At 38.2% G+C, this 17,892-nt stretch overlaps 1 protein-coding gene across 1 annotated transcript in view; it reads left to right on the top strand.

The window, feature by feature from the left end:
- LOC112620181 (zinc finger protein 273) overlaps positions 1–17,525 on the top strand; it is a 33,095-nt gene extending 15,570 nt beyond the window's left edge. The window contains exons 2-4 of the mRNA XM_025378450.1: positions 141–267; positions 774–869; positions 15,897–17,525. Of these exons, the coding sequence (XP_025234235.1) occupies positions 141–267; positions 774–869; positions 15,897–17,281 (1,608 nt within the window). The 3' untranslated portion in view covers positions 17,282–17,525. The remainder of the gene's footprint in view (positions 1–140; positions 268–773; positions 870–15,896) is intronic.
- Positions 17,526–17,892: the final 367 nt, after the last annotated feature.

Genomic DNA, 17,892 nt, shown 5'->3' with positions numbered 1-17,892 from the left:
AATTATTTTATTGGATAATTTTAGTCACTCCTATAAGTAAAAACCAGTTCTCTTTACTTTCCCATTCCACCTTGAGTCAAATTAAAAATTCTGTCCAGGGCAAGTTGGTAAATATGTTTGTGTGTGTGTGTGTTTTTCAGGGACCACTGACATTTAGGGATGTGGCCATAGAATTCTCTCTGGAGGAGTGGCAATGCCTGGACACTTCACAGCAGAATTTGTATAGGAATGTGATGTTAGATAACTACAGAAACCTGGTCTTCCTGGGTGAGGATAATTTTAATACATAATTTAAAGGTTTCATTTCTCCTTTCTGTAGAAGGTTTTTTTTGGAAATTTGTGCTTTGCATAAATAAGTTTTAGATCCCTGTTGCATAAATAAGTTTTAGATCCCTGTTTTCAAGAAAATCCTGGGGATTTGTTCATTTAGAAATGAATCTCTTCAAGATGTTTCATCTTGACCTGAACTTTCCTCATTCCTGAGCTACTCTGTATCCTTCGCTCTAGATTAATGATAATTCCAAAAATTTAGTGGCATAAAAGTTGCCTACACCTTAAAATCTAATTGCCACCACCAATGATGCAGTAGTACTGAGTAGTGAAATTAAGAACATACAAATTTAAAATATTTTCTAAATATTTAGAAATTTATGTTATTAGATATTTTGGGATTAGTTTACTAGAATAATTACATCCTCTTTACTGAGCACATTACTAGGTTGATAATGGGAGAATATGAGCAAGATTCATGTTACTCATTTTTAATAAAACAGGTATTGCTGTCTCCAAGCCAGACCTGATCATTTGTCTGGAGCAAGGAAAAGAGCCCTGCAATATGAAGAGACATGCGATGGTAGCCAAACCCCCAGGTAGGTGAGAGTGACAGTGAATATAACAGATGACACAGATGACAGGTCTAAAGGTCAAGGAGAAAGCCAGTTCTTAAAATGTGATTTGGGCCAGGCGCGGTGGCTCATATCTGTAATCTCAGCATTTTGGGAGGCAGGGGGGATCACGAGGTCAAGAGATTGAGAGCATTCTGACCAACATGGTGAAACCCTGTCTCTACTAAAAATGCAAAAATTAGTTGGGCATGGTGGCATGTGCCTGTAGTTCCAGCTACTCGGAAGGCTGAGGCAGGAAAATCACTTGAACCAGGGAAGTGGAAGTTGCAGTGAGCCAAGATTGTGCCACTGCATTCCAGCCTGGTGACAGAGTCAGACTCCATCTCAAAAAAAAAAAAAAAAAGATGTGATTTGGGAAACTGTGTTCAAAAGAAGTTGTTTCTGGGGAACTGGTTTTTTTTTTCTTTTGCTCTCACATAGGAGCATATTCTGTCTATGCTTTTAAATTCTCTAAGGATTCTACTTTCCCTTCAGTGATTTTTCCTTCAAGTTTATGGTGAAAGCTAAAGTCCTCTTCATGGCATATAGGAGACTGCACAATCTTACTGCTTTTCCATTGTTTTTGGGGACACACAGATATCTGCATAATTTTGAGAAACTGTTAAACTATTTTTCAAGTTCTCTTTTTGCATTGTGTCTGAAATATGTGGGAGTAGTTTCTATTACATTGGGTTTTTCTTAATTTTTCTGCACATAAAATCCTGTTTTTATTACTATGGCCTTGAAATATAGTTTGAAATTATGAAGTATGATGACCTTCTACTTTGTTCTTTTTCCTCAAGATTGCTTGGGCTATTAAAAGTTTTTTGTGGTTTCATGTAAATTTTAGGATTGTATTTTCCATTACGTAAATAAAATACCATTGCAATTTTGATAGGAAGTTTATTAAATCTGTAGGTCACTTTGGATAAATGACACTTTAACAGTATTTATTCTTTGAATCCATATATGTAAAATATTTTTAAGTTTATTTGTGTCTTAATTTTTTTCATTGATATATCTTTCATTGTGAAGATTTTTTAGGCTGGGTATGGCTGCTCACGTCTGTAATCTCAGCATATTGGGAGGCTGAGGCGGGTGGATCACTTGAGGTCAGGAGTTCGAGATTGGTCTTGCCAACAAGGCAAAACCCCGTCTTTACTAAAAATACAAAAAATAAGCTGGACATGGTGGTGTGTACCAGCTACTTGGGAGGCTGAGGAAGGACAATCACCTGAACCTGGGAGGTGGAGGTTGCAGTGAGCTGAGATCACCCCACTGCACTTCAGCCTGGGCAACAGAGCAAAACTGTCAAAAAAGATTTTTTACCAGCTTGGTTAAATTTCTTCTCAGAAATTTATGATTTAATGCTAATGTAAATAAGATTATTTTCTTCCTCTATTTTACCAGATAGTTTAAGTGTATGAAACCATAACATATGTTAATTTTACATTTTGCTAATTTACTCAGTGTATTTATTAGTTTAAACAGGTTTTCATGTACTAGTTGTGGTTTTTAAAAGATAAGATCATATGATTTACAACAGCAACAGCAACTTTTTACTTATTTGTCCTCAATTTCAATGGCTATTTTTCTTTCTTTTTTTTTTTGTTTTTTGTTTTTGGAGATGGCGTCTGCTCTGTTGCCCAGGCTGGAGTGCAGTGCTGCGATCTAGGCTCACTGCAAGCTCCGCCTCCTGGGTTCATGCCATTCTCCTGCCTCAGCTTCCCGAGTAGCTGGGACTACAGGCGCCCGCCACCACGCCCGGCTAGTTTTGGCTATTTTTAGTAGAGACAGGGTTTCACCATGTTAGCCAGAATGGTCTCTATCTTGTGATCCACCCGCCTTGGCCTCCCAAAGTGCTGGGATTATAGGTGTGAGCCACCACGCCCAGCCTCTTTTTTTTTTTTTTTTTTTGAACTAATTCTTCTAATACATACTTCCAGTGCTATGTTAAAATAGAAGCAATTGACAGTGGCACAATATAGTTTTGCATTGGTGTCTGTGAATTTGAAAGAAACAAACACCTCTTTAAGTTTTTATAACCTGGTTTCAGGGGGTAAAGATCTCTTTATGTTGGCCCCCAGAGTGATGGGTTGCCCTCTGGGTTTGTAGTGGAGAGGTAGCTTGCTCACAAGGATGCTGGGTCTGCTCTAGGGTCCATCTTTAGTTGGCTGTTACAAGGAGCTTGGGTAGTTGTAATTCCCATTATATTTTTGGACAGACTGAATCTTTCAGGACTTTGCTTTGTGGAGAATACACCAGGGCAGGTTTTTGCAGTTGGGTCTATATATGGTGGGCCTTTTATTAGGATATGGATGAGTCTGGATTTCACTGAGTACCAGAGAGGATTTTCCCAGGTCACTGTGTGGATTTCTATGTAGGCAGAACTGGCCATGAGCTGTAGCTCAAGGGAGCTGGAACTGAGTCATTGAACTGCTTCAGGGACCATAGTAAAACCCAAGGTCTGCAGGCCTGTCCACATGGCTATAAATGTGTGTCTTCCTCCAAGCCTCTGGAAGGGCAGGCCCTCTCCCAGACTGTGGCTGGGAGGAGTTTGGGATCATTAGAGAGTAAGTTCAGAATTCGCAGTGAGACCAAGTTGGGTGGGCCATTTCATGGTCTGCAGCCAAGAACAGGGGTCCTGTAGTTTGCCTCCTGAATGAGGGCCTGCCTCCTGGAAAAAACACTCCTCAATCTTGGACTTTAGCAGAGTTTCATAACTTCCTCCCTGGAGCTCAAAGATTCTTTAAAGGAGTTTATTTTGAAGATGGAGTATTGCTACATAACCCAGGCTGGTCTTAAAATTCCTGCCTGAAGTGATTCTCCAACCTTAATGTACCATGTAGCTGTCCTTACAGGTGTGAGCCATGATGCCTGATTCTCCCATAGAGGCATTTTTGTCAGGGATGGCTGACAAATTTTCTTGTTGTGAGGGGATAAACGAATAGGGCATCTTTTATTTTTGCATCTTACTGATATCACTCTCCCTGTATAGTTTACTTTCTATGTGCTAGTTCAAATTTTTCTGTTATTTTATTTTATTTTATTTTTCTTTGAGGTAGAATTTTTAGCTCTTGTGTCCCAGGCTGGAGTGCAATGCCATGATCTCAGCTCACTGCAACCTCCACTTCCTGGGTTTAAGCGATTCTCCTGCCTCAGCCTCCTGAGTAGCTGGGATTCAGGCACCTGCCACCATGCCCAGTGTACTTTTAGTAGAGACGAGGTTTCACCACGTTGGTCAGGCTGGTCTCGAACTCCTGACCTTGTGATCCGCCTGCCTTGGCCTCCCAAAGTGCTGGGATTACAGGTGTGAGCCACCACGCCTGGCTGATAAATTCTTTTTTAATGGTACATCAATGTTGCATACCATAGTTTACGAGTAAACATTTTCTATTATTGTTGCCATTCCAGATTAGTGTTATTTTATTGTAGGTTTCTTAACATCAGTGTATTGTGTTTTTTGTTTTTTACTTACATATAATTTTAGACAATTTGCAATTCTGTTTGTATACTTTAAGACAATGTGAGGTTTAATTGAGATAAATTAGTCATGTCTATCACAATCAGATTATATATATGTGTGTTATTGTCTATAAATATGACCTCAATTTTGGTCATGGCTTATCTTGTATATATTCTTTCTTAGATGATTTTCAATGGTTGTTTCATCTAAGTGAGTAGTCATGGAAATAGTCTTCTTTTCACCATGTGTTTTTAACAATGTATATTTTTGTTGTTGTTGTTGTTTGGTGTTTTTTTTTTTTTTTTTGAGATAGAGTCTCACTTTGTCACCCAGGCTGGAGTGCAGTGGCGCAATCTCGGCTCACTGCAAGCTCTGCCTCCCGGATTCACGCCATTCTCCTGCCTCAGCTTCCGGAGTAGCTGGGACTACAGGCACCCACCACCACACTCGGCTAATTTTTTTGTATTTTTAGTAGAGACGAGGTTTCACTGTGTTAGCCAGGATGGTCTTGATCTCCTGACCTCGTGATCTGCCACCTTGGCCTCCCAAAGTGCTGGGATTACAGGTGTGAGACACTGCACCTGGCCTGAATATATGTTTTCCTTATATAAGGAAAACACTTTTGTTATTTGAAGGTAATTTTTGGAAAGATTTATAATTATGTATTTTTTCTGTTTTTCTTTTAAAAAACTAATTCTTGTAAAAACACATAACATAAAATTTGCTATCTTAAATCTATTTAAGTGTATGTTTCAGGGCCAGGTATGGTGGGGGCTCACATCTGTAATCCCAGGATTTTGAAAGGCCAAAACAGAAAGATCACTTGAACCCAAATGTTTGAGACCACCCTGGGCAACCTATGAAACCCTCTCTACAAATAATTTTTAATAATAGTCAGGCATGGTGGTGTGCACCTATGGTCCCAGCTACTAGAGAGATTGAGAGGGGAGGATAACTTGAGCCTTAGAGTTTGATGTTGCATTGAGCCAAAATTGTGTACTCCAACTTGGATGACAGAGTGAGACCCTGTTGCAAAAAAGAATTTTTAAAAAGCTGTACATTTCAGACATGTAAAGTATATTCACATTGTTATGTTAAAAACTTCTAGAAATTTTATATTTTGTAAAACTGAAACTCAATACCCATTAAGTAACAACTGTTCATTTTACTCTCTTTGGCCCTTGACAAACACCCTTCAACTTCCTGTTTTGATCAGTGTGACTACTATCTCATATAAGTGGAATCATATAGTATCCATCATTTTGTCACTGGCTTATTTCAGGAGACAATACTCTCAAAGTTTATCTTAAAATGTGACATGATTTTCTTTTTAAGGCTCAATAATATTCCACTGTATGTATATGTTACATTTTTTGATGTCTTCAAGGAACATCTGGGTTGCTTCAGCCTTTTGGGTTTTGTGAATAGTGGTACAACAAACATGAAAGTTCAGATATGTCTTTCAGGTCCTGTGTTGCATGTTTTGGATACAGATTCATAAATGGGATTATTGTATTTGATGATTATTTCATTTTTAATTATCTGAGGAACATTTATAAGAGTTTTAAATAACGGCTGCATCTGGTTTTTCGCCAACAATCAACGTGGGTTTTATTTTCCAATAAAAATGATTAAGATTCGATGTTTTTAAAAATTAGCAGTGGCCATTCTGTTGGATGTGAGATGATTTTATTTTTTATTGTGATTTTTATGCATTTCTCTATAAATTAGTAATTTTATGTGTCCTTTCAAACGCTTTTTCCCATTTGTGTGTGTGTGTGTGTGTGTGTGTGTGTGTGTGTTTTGAAATGGACTATATTGCCCAGGCTGAAGTGCAGTGGCATGATCTCAGCTGATTGCAACCTCCAGCCTTCCCGGGTAACTGAAGCAGCGATTCTCCTGCTTCAGCCTTCCGAGTAACTGGAATTACAGGTGTGCGCCACCACACCTGGCTAATTTTTGTATTTTTAGTAAAGACGGAGTTTCACCATGTTGGCCAGTCTAGTCTCGAGCTTCTGACCTTCAATAACCCTCCTGCCTTAGGCTCCCAAAGTGCTAGGATTACAAGCACTAGTCACCATGCCTGGCCTGTGTATCTTTGATGAAAATATCATTAAATTATTTATCCATTTCTAAATCAAGTTATTCAACTTTATTTTTCCATTTTAAGAGTTGTTTATATATTCTGAATATTAACTCGCATCACGTGTGATTTGCAAATGTTATCACCCATTTAGTAAGAGGCATTGTCACGTTATTGAATGTTTGATGTGCAAAAGTTTTGAAATAGAGTGTAGTTAAATTTTTTTATTCTTTACGTTTGTTGCTTATGCATTTAATGTCATATCTAAGAGAATGTTGCCAAGACCAATGTCATGTCTTTGCCCTATATTTTTTTCTAAGTCTCTTTTTTTTTTTTTTTTTTGAGATGGAGTCTTGCTCTATCACCTAGACTGGAGTGCGGTGGCATGATCTCGGCTCACTGCATCCTCCACCTCCCAGGTTCAAGCAATTCTCCTGCCTCAGCCTCTTGAGTAGGTAGGATTACAGGTGTGCACCACCATACCCGGCTAATTTTTGTATTTTTAGTAGAGACGGAGTTTCATCATGTTGGCCAGGCTGGTCTCAAACTCCTGATCTGATCCTCCCGCCTTGGCCTCCCAAAGTGCTGGGATTACAGGCGTGAGCTACCGTACCTGAACAATTTTCTAAGTATCTTATTTAAAATATTTTTCATATATGGTTCAAGGAAATAATCCAATCTTCTGTTATCAGTGTTGAGGTCCAGTTTTCAACATTATATTTTGAAGAGAATATCTTTTCTCTATTGTGCTCATGACAACTTTGTGGAAGATCATTTGATCATATATGGAAGAGTTCATTTTTGAGTTCCCTGTTCTGTTCTTTCATTTGTTTATCTGTTTTTGCATCGGTACCATGCTGTTTTGGTTATTGTATCTTTTAATATGTTTTGAAATCAGAAAGTATAATGCTTGTTTGTTCTTTTTCATGGATATTTGACTACAGTTCATAATCAAAATTTAACAATATTTCTGTAAAATCTGTGCTATTGGGATTTTTTGTAGAAATTATATTGAATTTGTATGTTCAGGCTGGAGTGCTGTGGCACAATTTTGGCTTATTGCAACCTCTGCTTCTCAGGTTCAAGCGATTCTCCTGCCTCAGCCTCCTGATTAGCTGGGATTACAGGTTCACACCATCACACCCGGCTAATTTTTGTATTTTTTTTGTAGAGACTGGGTTTCACCATGTTGGCCGGGCTGGTCTCAAACTCCTGATCTCAGATGATCCACCTACCTCGACCTCCCAAAGGGCTGGGATTATAGGCGTGAGCCACTGTGCCTGGCCGACATTTTTTTTTAAATTTAATGTTTTGACCCCTGAGCAAAAATACATTGAAGAGTATTTTATTTTCATATATTTTAAGATTTGCCAGTTTTACTTTTAATTCCTGGTATCATTCATTTTTGGTCAGAAAACACACAGTGTATAATTTTGGTCCTCTATACTTGTTGTTTTGAGACAGGATCTTAATCTGTCATCCCGGCTGGAGTGCAGTGGCATGATTTTCACTGGCTGCAGCCTCAGCCTCCTTGGCTCAAGTGATCCTTTTACCTCAGGCTTTTGAGTAGTTGGGGACTACAGACAACATGCACTACCATGTCTGGTTAATTTTTTAAATTATTTGTAGGGGCAAGGACTCTCTAGGTTGTGCATGCTGGTCTCAAAACACATGATTCTTTCACCTTGATCTCCCAAAGTGTTGAGATTATAGGCATGAGCCACTGCGCCTGACTGGTATTCTCTTTTTTTGGTCTGAGATGGAGTCTCGCTCTGTCACCCAGGCTGGAGTGCTATGGCTCAATCTTGGCTCACTGCAAGCTCCCCCTCCCAGGTTCACACCATTCTCCTGCCTCAGCCTCCTGAGTAGCTGGGACTGCAGGCGCCAACCACCACACCCCACACCCAGCTATTTTTTAAAAAATATTTTTAGCAGAGATGGGGTTTCACCGTGTTAGCCAGGATGGTCTCTATCTCCTGACCTCGTGATCCGCCCACCTCGGCCTCCTAAAGTGCTGAAATAACAGGCGTGAGCCACTGTGCCCAGCCATAGTATTCTTAAATTAAATGAGTTGATATGTGTCCTAACAGAATACACCAGGTGTAAATAAAAATATTGTGTAATCTCTTGCATTTGACTGTTAAATTTTCTGCATGTCTGTTAAGCCTAGTTGATCTATAATATGGTTTGAATGTCCATGTTCTCCAAACATCATGCTGCAATGTAATCCTCAATGTTGGATGTGGGAACTGATGGGAGTTATTTTGGTCATGAGGCAAAATTTCTCATGAATAGCTTGGCACCATCCTTTTGGTAATCAGAAAGCTTACACTTTATTAATTCAAATGAAAGCTGGTTCATTAAAAGAACCTGGCTCCTTCACCTCACACTTGCTCTCTCACCATGTGATATGTCCACTCTTTGCCTTTCATCGTGATTGTAAGCTTCCTGAGACCCTCACCAGAAGCAGATGCTGGCACATACTTCTTGTACAGTCTGCTAAAGGGTGAGCCAAGTAAACCTTATTTTCTTTATAAATTATCCTCTCTCAGATATTCCTCTATATGCAAAATGATTAATACGGTCTATAAAGTCCAAGTTTTCTTTTTTTTTTTTTTTTTGAGATGGAGTCTTGCTCTGTTACCCAGGCTGGAGTGCAATAATGCAATCTTGGCTCACTGTAACCTCTGCCTCCTGGGTTTAAGCGATTCTCCTTCCTCAGCCTCTCAAGTAGTTGGATTACAGGTGCCCGCCACCACACCCAGCTAATTTTTGTATTTTTATTAGAGATGGGGTTTTGCCATGTTGGTCAGGCTGGTCTCGAACTCCTGACCTCAGGTGATCCGCCCATCTCAGCCTTATAAAGTGTTGGGATTACAGGCGTAAGCTACCACACCTGGCCTTACGTTTTCTTTGTTTTATTAATTTATTTGAATTTTCTATTTTTGAAAATGGGGTCTTGATGTCTACAATTATTATGTTGGTATGTATTTCCTGCTTCACTTTTGTCAGTAATTGCTATATATATATTGGAGCCCTGATGTTATACATACATACACAGATAGATAGATATAATAGTTATGAATTCCTGGTAAATTGACCTATTTTACCATTATATAATATCAATCTTTGCCTCATGCTAATGCTTTTTTTTTTTTCTTTTTCTTTTTTTGAGACAGAGTCTTGCTCTCTTGCCCAGGCTGGAGTGCAATGGCACGATCTTGGCTCACTGTAATCTCCACCTCCCAGTTTCAAGTCATTCTTCCACCTCAGCCTCCCAAGTAACTGGGATTACAGGCACTCCCCCACCATCATGCCTGGCTAATTTTTGTAGTTTTGTAGAGCTAGGGTTTCACCATGTTGACCAGGCTGGTCTCGAACACCTGACCTCAGGTGACCCACCCACCTCGGCCTCTCAAAGTGCTGGGATTACAGGTGTGAGCCACCATGCCCAACCACTAATACTTAAAGCGTATTGTGTCAAATGATTATGACCACCTCACCCAATTGTGGTTACTATTTTCATGGAACACAGATATTTTCCAATCTGTGACTTTCAATCTATTTGACTCAATGCTAAAATGAGTCTCTTGTAGGCAGCATATTTTATGCTTTTTTCTTAAGCCACTCTGGCACTCTATTTCCTTTTTTTTTTTTCTTTTAATAATTGTATTTATTTATTTATTTTCAAGATAGGGTCTCATTCTGTCAACTATGCTGGTTTGCAGTGGTGTGATCTTGGCTCACTGCAGCCTCAACCTTCCAAACTCAGATGATTCTATCATTTCGGTCTCTCAAGTATCTGGGTTACAAGTATGTACCATGACACCCAGTTAGTTTCTTTGTTTTTGTTTTTTTGTTTTTTGTTTCCCTGAGACAGAGTCTCACTCTGTCGCTCAAGCTGGAGTGCGGTGGTACGACCTTGGCTCACTGCAACCTCTGCCTCCCAGGTTCAAGTGATTCTCCTGCCTCAGCCTCCTGGGTAGCTGGGATTAGAGCAACTAATTTTTGTATTTTTAGTAGAGATGGGGCTTCATCATGTTGGCCGGGCTGGTCTTGAACTCCTGACCTCAAGTGATCCTCCTGTCTCGGCCTCCCAAAGTGCTGAATTACAGGTGTGAGCCACCATGCCTGGCTAGTTTCTTTGTATTATTTGTAGAGACAGGGCTTTGCCATGTTACCCAGGCTGGTCTCAAACTCCTGGTATCAAGTGATTAGTCCATGTCACACCTGTAATCCCAGCACTTTGGGAGGCCAAGGCGGGTAGATTACATGAGGTCAGTAGTTTGAGACCAGCCTGGCCAACGTGGTGAAACCCTGTCTCTACTAAAAATACAAAACATTAACCAGGTGTGGTAGTGCATGCCTGTAATCCCAGCTTCTCTGGAGGCTGAGGCATGAGAATCACTTGAGCTGAGGATGTGGAGGCTGCAGTGAGCCGAGATGGTGCCACTGCACTCCAGTCTGGGTGAAAGAGCAAGACTGTCTCAAAATTAAAAAAAAAAAAAAATCACAAAATTTACAATAAATATTCTTAAATATTCACTTTAGTCATAATTATGCAACATTTTACTAAAATGTTTTTATCTTGCAAAGCTAAGTCTCAACACATATTAAACAACTACCAATTTTTCCCATTTTCATGGCACTTTTCAAACACCAGTCTTTTTTTTCTAGGAGTGTAACTGCATCATATATCTCAACAATCTCTGTCTTTTTATGGCTGGCTCATTTTATTTTGCATAATGTCATCAAAACTTATCTTTATAGTTGTTAGACTATCTTCTGCTTTTTGAAAACTGAATGACAGTCCAGTTTTTTTGTTGTTGTTGTTTGTTTTGTGTGTGTGTGTATGTGTTTTTTTTTGTTTTTTTTTTTTTAATAATACAGATTCTCACTCTTCCACCCAGATTGGAGTACAGTAGTATGATCTTGGGTCACTGCAACCTCTGCCCCTCGGGATTCAACCGATTCTACTGCCTTAGCCTCCCAAGTAGCTGGGATTATAGGCGAGTGCCATCATGCCTGGCTAATTTTTGTATTTTTAGTAGAGTCGGGGTTTCACCATGTTGGCCAGGCTGGTCTCGAACTCCTGACCTCGTGTGATCTGCCCTCCTCAGCCTCCCAAAGTGCTAGGATTACAGGCATGAGCCACAGTGCCCAGCCAAGTATTTTTATATTTCAGATCGTATCTACCAAATGATTTGGTGACAGAAACTTGTTTTGCTTTTACCTATTGGCTTTCAGTAGCAATAGTATAATAATTATGGGTATGAAAATGACTCTTCATATGACCATATATGTGAAAGTATATATATGTGCTACATTCTATTTTGTCTACTTTTTTTTAACCTTTATACTTGTAGCAAATTGTTTTAATTCTGTAGCTTTGTAATATGTTTTAAAATCAGAAACTATAATGCTTCCAACATTGTTCCTGTTTTTGAAGATTGTTAGGTACTTTATTGTCCCTTGAGATTCCATATACTTTAGGGGTTGCTGTTTTTATGTCTTCAAAAATGCAATGAGAAATTGGGAAAACATTGCATTAAATCTTGTGTATTGAGCAGTATAGACATCTTCACAATATTAATTTCAACTTTTGAACAAAAGCATGCTAAAGAATTTGGTTTAATTTCTATATATTTGTAAACTTGTTAGCTTTTAATATTATTGTTTTATATTGTCATTCCATTTTTGTTATGGAAAGTAATCCATAAAATTTCAGTTCTAAAATACTTTTTAAGACTTTTTTGACTTAGTTGGTGGCCTATCAAGAAGAAAGTTGTATGAGCTATCGATAAGGGTGTGTATCTTAATGTTGTTGAGTTTTGTATACCTACGTTAGGAATATTTGTTTTATACTGCCTTCAGGTCCTCTGTTGTCTTACTAATATTCTGTCTTGTTTTATTCTTATTTTAGAAAATGGGATATTAAAATATTCTATAATTATATTGTTCTCTGTGTGTTTCTTCAATTCTGTTGGTATTTGCTTTATATATTTAGAACCCTAATGTGAGACACACATACACACACACACACACACACACACACACGCAAATTTGTCATAGGTTCCCATGAATCTGTTGTTTAATGTCCTTATTTGTCTCTTTGGAGTTTTGACTTAAAGTACATTTTATAAAATATGACAGTTACTTAAGATGTAGCTTGTGTAATACTGTTTTGATGTCTGCTGCTCTCGTTTTGTTAATATTTGCATGGAATGTCTACTTCCATCTTGCCACTTTCAGTCTTTTTATTATTAGATCTTTTCTGACTCTTGTAGAAAGGCAAGTTGGATCTTGATTTTTCTTTTCTTTTTTTTTTTTTAGCGGGAATCTTGTTCTGTCACCCAGGCTAGAGTAGTGCAGTGGTACCATCTCAGCTCATTGCAACCTCCGCCTCCCAGGTTCAAGCAATTCTCCTGCCTCGGCCTCCCAAGTAGCTGGGATTACAGGCGTCCGCCACCATGTCTGGCTCATTTTTGTATTTTTAGAAGAGACAGGGTTTCACCATATTGGTCACGCTTGTCTCAAACTCCTGACCTAAGGTGATCCACCGCCTCGGCCTCCCAAAGTGCTGGGATTACAGGCATGAGCCACCGCCTGGCCGATTTTTCAATTCTTTAAATAAATCCCTTTATTAAATGTATGTCTCTTGATTGGAAAGTTAATTATATATATTCAAATAATTTTCTGAAGGTCTTATAATGTCATTTTATTAGTTGTTTTCTTTGATTCTTGTATCTTTGTCCCTCATTTTTCTTTGTCTTCCTTTGATGCTTTCATTTCTTTCTTATTTGTGTATCCATACAGATATTTTTGGGGGTAACTTTGGGATTACATAAAACCTCTAAAAAATACAACAATATAGTTTAACCTGGTAAAAAAAAATTAATTTCAGTTGCATACAAAGTTTTGTTTGTTTGTTTGTTTTGTTTTGTTTTGTTTTGTTTTTGAGACAGAGTCTCACTCTGTTGCCGAGGCTGGAGTGCAGTGACACAGTCTCGGCTTACTACAACCTCCGTTTCCCAGGTTCAAACAATTCTGCTTCAGCCTCCTGAGTAGCTGGGACTACAGGCGCGTGCCACCATGCCTGGCTACTTTTTGTATTTTTTTTAGTAGAGACAGGGTTTCACTATGTTGGCCAAGTTGGTCTCGAACTCTTGACCTTGTGATTCACCCGCCTTGGCCTCCCAAAGTGCTGGAATTACAGGCATGAGCTACCATGCCTGGCGGCATACAAGGTTTTTTCCTTGTTACATCTGTCCTCAACATTGTTATTGATGGTGCTAATTATATCTTTTTATGTTGTATGTCCATTAACAGTTGTTTATAATAGTTTCTATGCTTTTATCTTTCAAGTTCTAGAGAATAATTAAAAATGTGTACTGCACCATTATGATAATGCTAAGGAATAGTATTTTTCTGTATGTGCATATCTCTCCCAGAAAGTTATATATTTTCATATGATTATGTGTTGTTTTCTTGCATCATGTTATTTTCAGTGGAAATAACTCCTTTTCACCATCTTTGATATGTAGGGCAAATGGAGTGCCAATATACTTTTTCAGGATTTGGTTATTTTGGAAGATCTTTTCCTTTTTATCTGGTAGGACAGTTTTGCTGATGGTATTATTCTCACTTGGCAGCTTTTTTTTTTTTTCTTTTTTTTTTTAAAGGATTTTGACTATATCACACAGTTTTTTTTCTGGCCTGCAAAATTTTCTTGACAGATTCACTGGTTTTCTCATAAGACTATCCTTGTAAATGACACATCACTTTCATCTTGCAGCTCCCAAGATTCTCTTGCCTGTGACTGTTGAAATCGTGCTTATATATGTGTTATAAATATCTTTGTGTGTATCCTAGTTTGTTGAGCATGTTTTTTACATCAGTTTTTCCTACTTTTAAAATTTTTTAGTTTTTTTTGTAATTTTACCTTAACAATTTGTTTTTGATGTTTTTAACACTTGTTTTTATCCTCATATTTCTGATTTTCAATAGTTGTCTGTTCCTATTTAATTCATTGAGTATTCAATTTATTTTAAATTTTTAAAATTAATTTTTACAGCTTCATTCTTTAATACTTGCTTTCAGAAAATTTTATAATGTTTTTGATGAGGCCATGTTGCCTTCATATTTTGTATGCATTATAATTTTTTATTGAGATTTGGACATTAAAAACAAGCTACCCATCACAATCTTTATAATGTATCTTTGTCTTGTCATAGCCTGAAACCAACTGTCTTGGCTAGAGATTTTGGTAGTCTCTCAAACATGTTCTTAAAGTGTGTCTTTTCTGAAATTTTTTGGGTTTTTTAGTTAAAGGAGTTTGTTCATGAGTCAGTAGTCACTTGCTACACCTGTTCCCTGTCTGTGGTACTGCAGTTTCTCTGCTGCTGCAACATTCACCTTGGGTCTCAGTTGACTCAAACTGTCATTCCATAGTATATCACCATTTCTTTTGCATTTTATGTCATGAGAGACAGAAATCAGTGTCTGGAAAGGTCCCTAGAAGTCTGAAATGAATATGTGTGTGCCACTATTTTCCTTCTCTTTTCAAAAAGAAACCAAGAGTTGCAATTTACTTCTTTTTTTTTGAGACAGAGTTTTGCTCTGATCACCCAGGCCGTAGTTCAATGGCGTGATAGCTCACTGCAGCCTCTACCTTCTGGGTTCAAGGGACTCTCCTGCCTCAGCCTCCTGAGTAGCTGGGATTACAGGCATGCGCCACCACACCTGGCTAATTTTTGTGTTTTTTTTTTTTTTTTTTTGAGGCGGAGTCTCGCTCTGTCACCCAGGCTGGAGTGCAGTGGCGTGATCTCGGCTCACTGCAAGCTCCGCCTCCCGGGTTTACGCCATTCTCCTGCCTCAGCCTCCCGAGTAGCTGGGACTACAGGCGCCGCCACCACGCCCGGCTAATTTTTTTTTGTATTTTTAGTAGAGACGGGGTTTCACTGTGTTAGCCAGGATGGTCTCGATCTCCTGACCTCGTGATCCGCCCGTCTCGGCCTCCCAAAGTGCTGGGATTACAGGCTTGAGCCACCGCGCCCGGCCAATTTTTGTGGTTTTACCAGAGAGGAGGTTTCATCATGTTGGTCCGGCTGGTCTTGAACTCCTGACCTTGTGATCTGCCTGCCTTGGCCTCCCAAAATGCTGGGATTACAGGCACGAGCCACTGCACCTGGCCTGCAGTAGACTTTTCTTTTCCTTCTATATGGCTCTTTGCATTGTGCTCACCTGGGGCACTGCACACACTTAACTCATTTATATATTTTCCACAAATGTATCTTGGTCAGTATGTTTTGTTACATTGATATGTCTGTGAAGGAATTAGGGCCTGTGGTATTTTGCTGTGCCATCTTGCTTATGTAGTTTGTATATTTTTATAGGTTAGATTTGTAAAGTATATTCATCTGAGTCTAGTAAGTGAAGTAATTGTTATTTTTATTTCTTTCAGTTGTGTGTTCTCATTTTGCCCAAGACCTTTGGCCAAAGCAGGGCTTAAAAGATTCTTTTCAAAAAGTGATCCTGAGAAGATATGGAAAATATGGACATGAAAATTTGCAATTAAGAAAAGACTGTAAAAGTATACATGAGCATAAGGTGCACAAAAGAGGTTATAATGGACTTAACCAATGTTTGACAACTACCCAGAGCAAAATATTTCAATGTGATAAATATGTTAAAGTTCTTCATAAATTCTCAAATTCAAGTAGACACAAGAAAAGACATACTGGAAGGAAACCTTTCAAATGTAAAGAATGTGGCAAATCATGTTGCATACTTTCACAACTAACTCAGCATAAGAAAACTGCTACTAGAGGGAATTTCTACAAATGTAAAACATGTGGAAAAGCCTTTAACCAGTTCTCAAATCTTACTAAACATAAGATAATTCATACTGAAGTGAATCCCTACAAATGTGAAGAACGTGGCAAAGCTTTTAACCAGTCCTTAACTCTTACTAAACATAAAAAAATTCATACTGAAGAGAAACCTTACAAATGTGAAGATTGTGGCAAAGTCTTTAGTGTATTTTCAATCCTTACTAAACATAAGCTAATTCATACAGGAACAAAACCCTACAATTGTGAAGAATGTGGCAAAGGCTTTAGTATATTCTCAACCCTTACTAAACATAAGATAATTCATACTGGAGAGAAGCCCTACAAATGCAACGAATGTGGTAAAGCCTTTAACTGGTCCTCAACTCTTACTAAACATAAGAGAATTCATACTGGAGAGAAACCCTACAAATGCAATGAATGTGGTAAAGCCTTTAACCAGTCCTCAACCCTTACTAGACATAAGATAGTTCATACTGGAGAGAAACCCTACAAATGTGAAGAATGTGGTAAAGCCTTTAAACGGTCCACAACTCTTACTAAACATAAGAGAATTTATACTAAAGAGAAACCATACAAATGTGAAGAATGTGGAAAAGCCTTTAGTGTATTCTCAACCCTTACTAAACATAAGATAATTCATACTGGAGCAAAACCCTACAAATGTGAAGAATGTGGCAGCGCCTTTAGGGCATTCTCAACCCTTACTGAACATAAGAGAGTTCATACTGGAGAGAAACCTTACAAATGTAATGAATGTGGCAGAGCCTTTAACTGGTCCTCAACTCTTACTAAACATAAGAGAATTCATACTGGAGAGAAACCCTACAAATGTGAAGAATGTGGCAAAGCTTTTAACCGGTCCTCGAACCTTACCCGACATAAGAAAATTCATACTGGACAAAAACCATACAAACCTAAAAGACATGACAGTGCTTTTGACAACACCTCAAACTTTTCTAGACATAAAAGAAATCATACTGGTGAGAAATCCTAGAAATGTGAAGAATGTGACAAAGCCTTTAAGTGGTTGTCACACTTGATTGTATATAAGATGATTCATACTGGAGAAAACTCCGAGAAGTGTGACAAATGTGACAAAACAATTCTCATACCTTATTGCACAGGAAAGCATTTATACTTGAGAAAAATTATATAAAGAATGGAAAAGTCATTAATATCTGCTCATATCTTACTCAGCATCAGAAAGTTAGTACTTAATAAAAGCGTTATCAATGAAATTACTGTCAAAAGATCTTTCAGACAATATAAGCCTGTAAAGTGCAGCAGAGTATTTTGAAGAGAAACATTAAAAATACGAAGAGGTTTGTAGTACCTTTGCTTGTATCATAGATCTTACTGTACACATTTTGTACTAGAGAAAAACCCTGAAGCAGTTGTTCAAACTTTGTTCAATACCAGGAAATTTATGTTGGAGAAAAACCCTATGAGTGTAATGAATTTGGAAAAATACTTTTTCAACAACAGCTTAGAAAACATGAGAGGAATTATACTAAAATATATTTTTGCAAATGCAGCAGTAACTATGAAATACATGATCCAAAATTAGGTTTATATAAATATCAGAGAATTCATAGTACAGATATC

Source organism: Theropithecus gelada, chromosome 3 (genome assembly GCF_003255815.1).
Source record: "Theropithecus gelada isolate Dixy chromosome 3, Tgel_1.0, whole genome shotgun sequence".
Lineage (NCBI taxonomy): Eukaryota > Metazoa > Chordata > Mammalia > Primates > Cercopithecidae > Theropithecus > Theropithecus gelada.
This window is presented reverse-complemented; position numbering and strand designations above follow the sequence as displayed.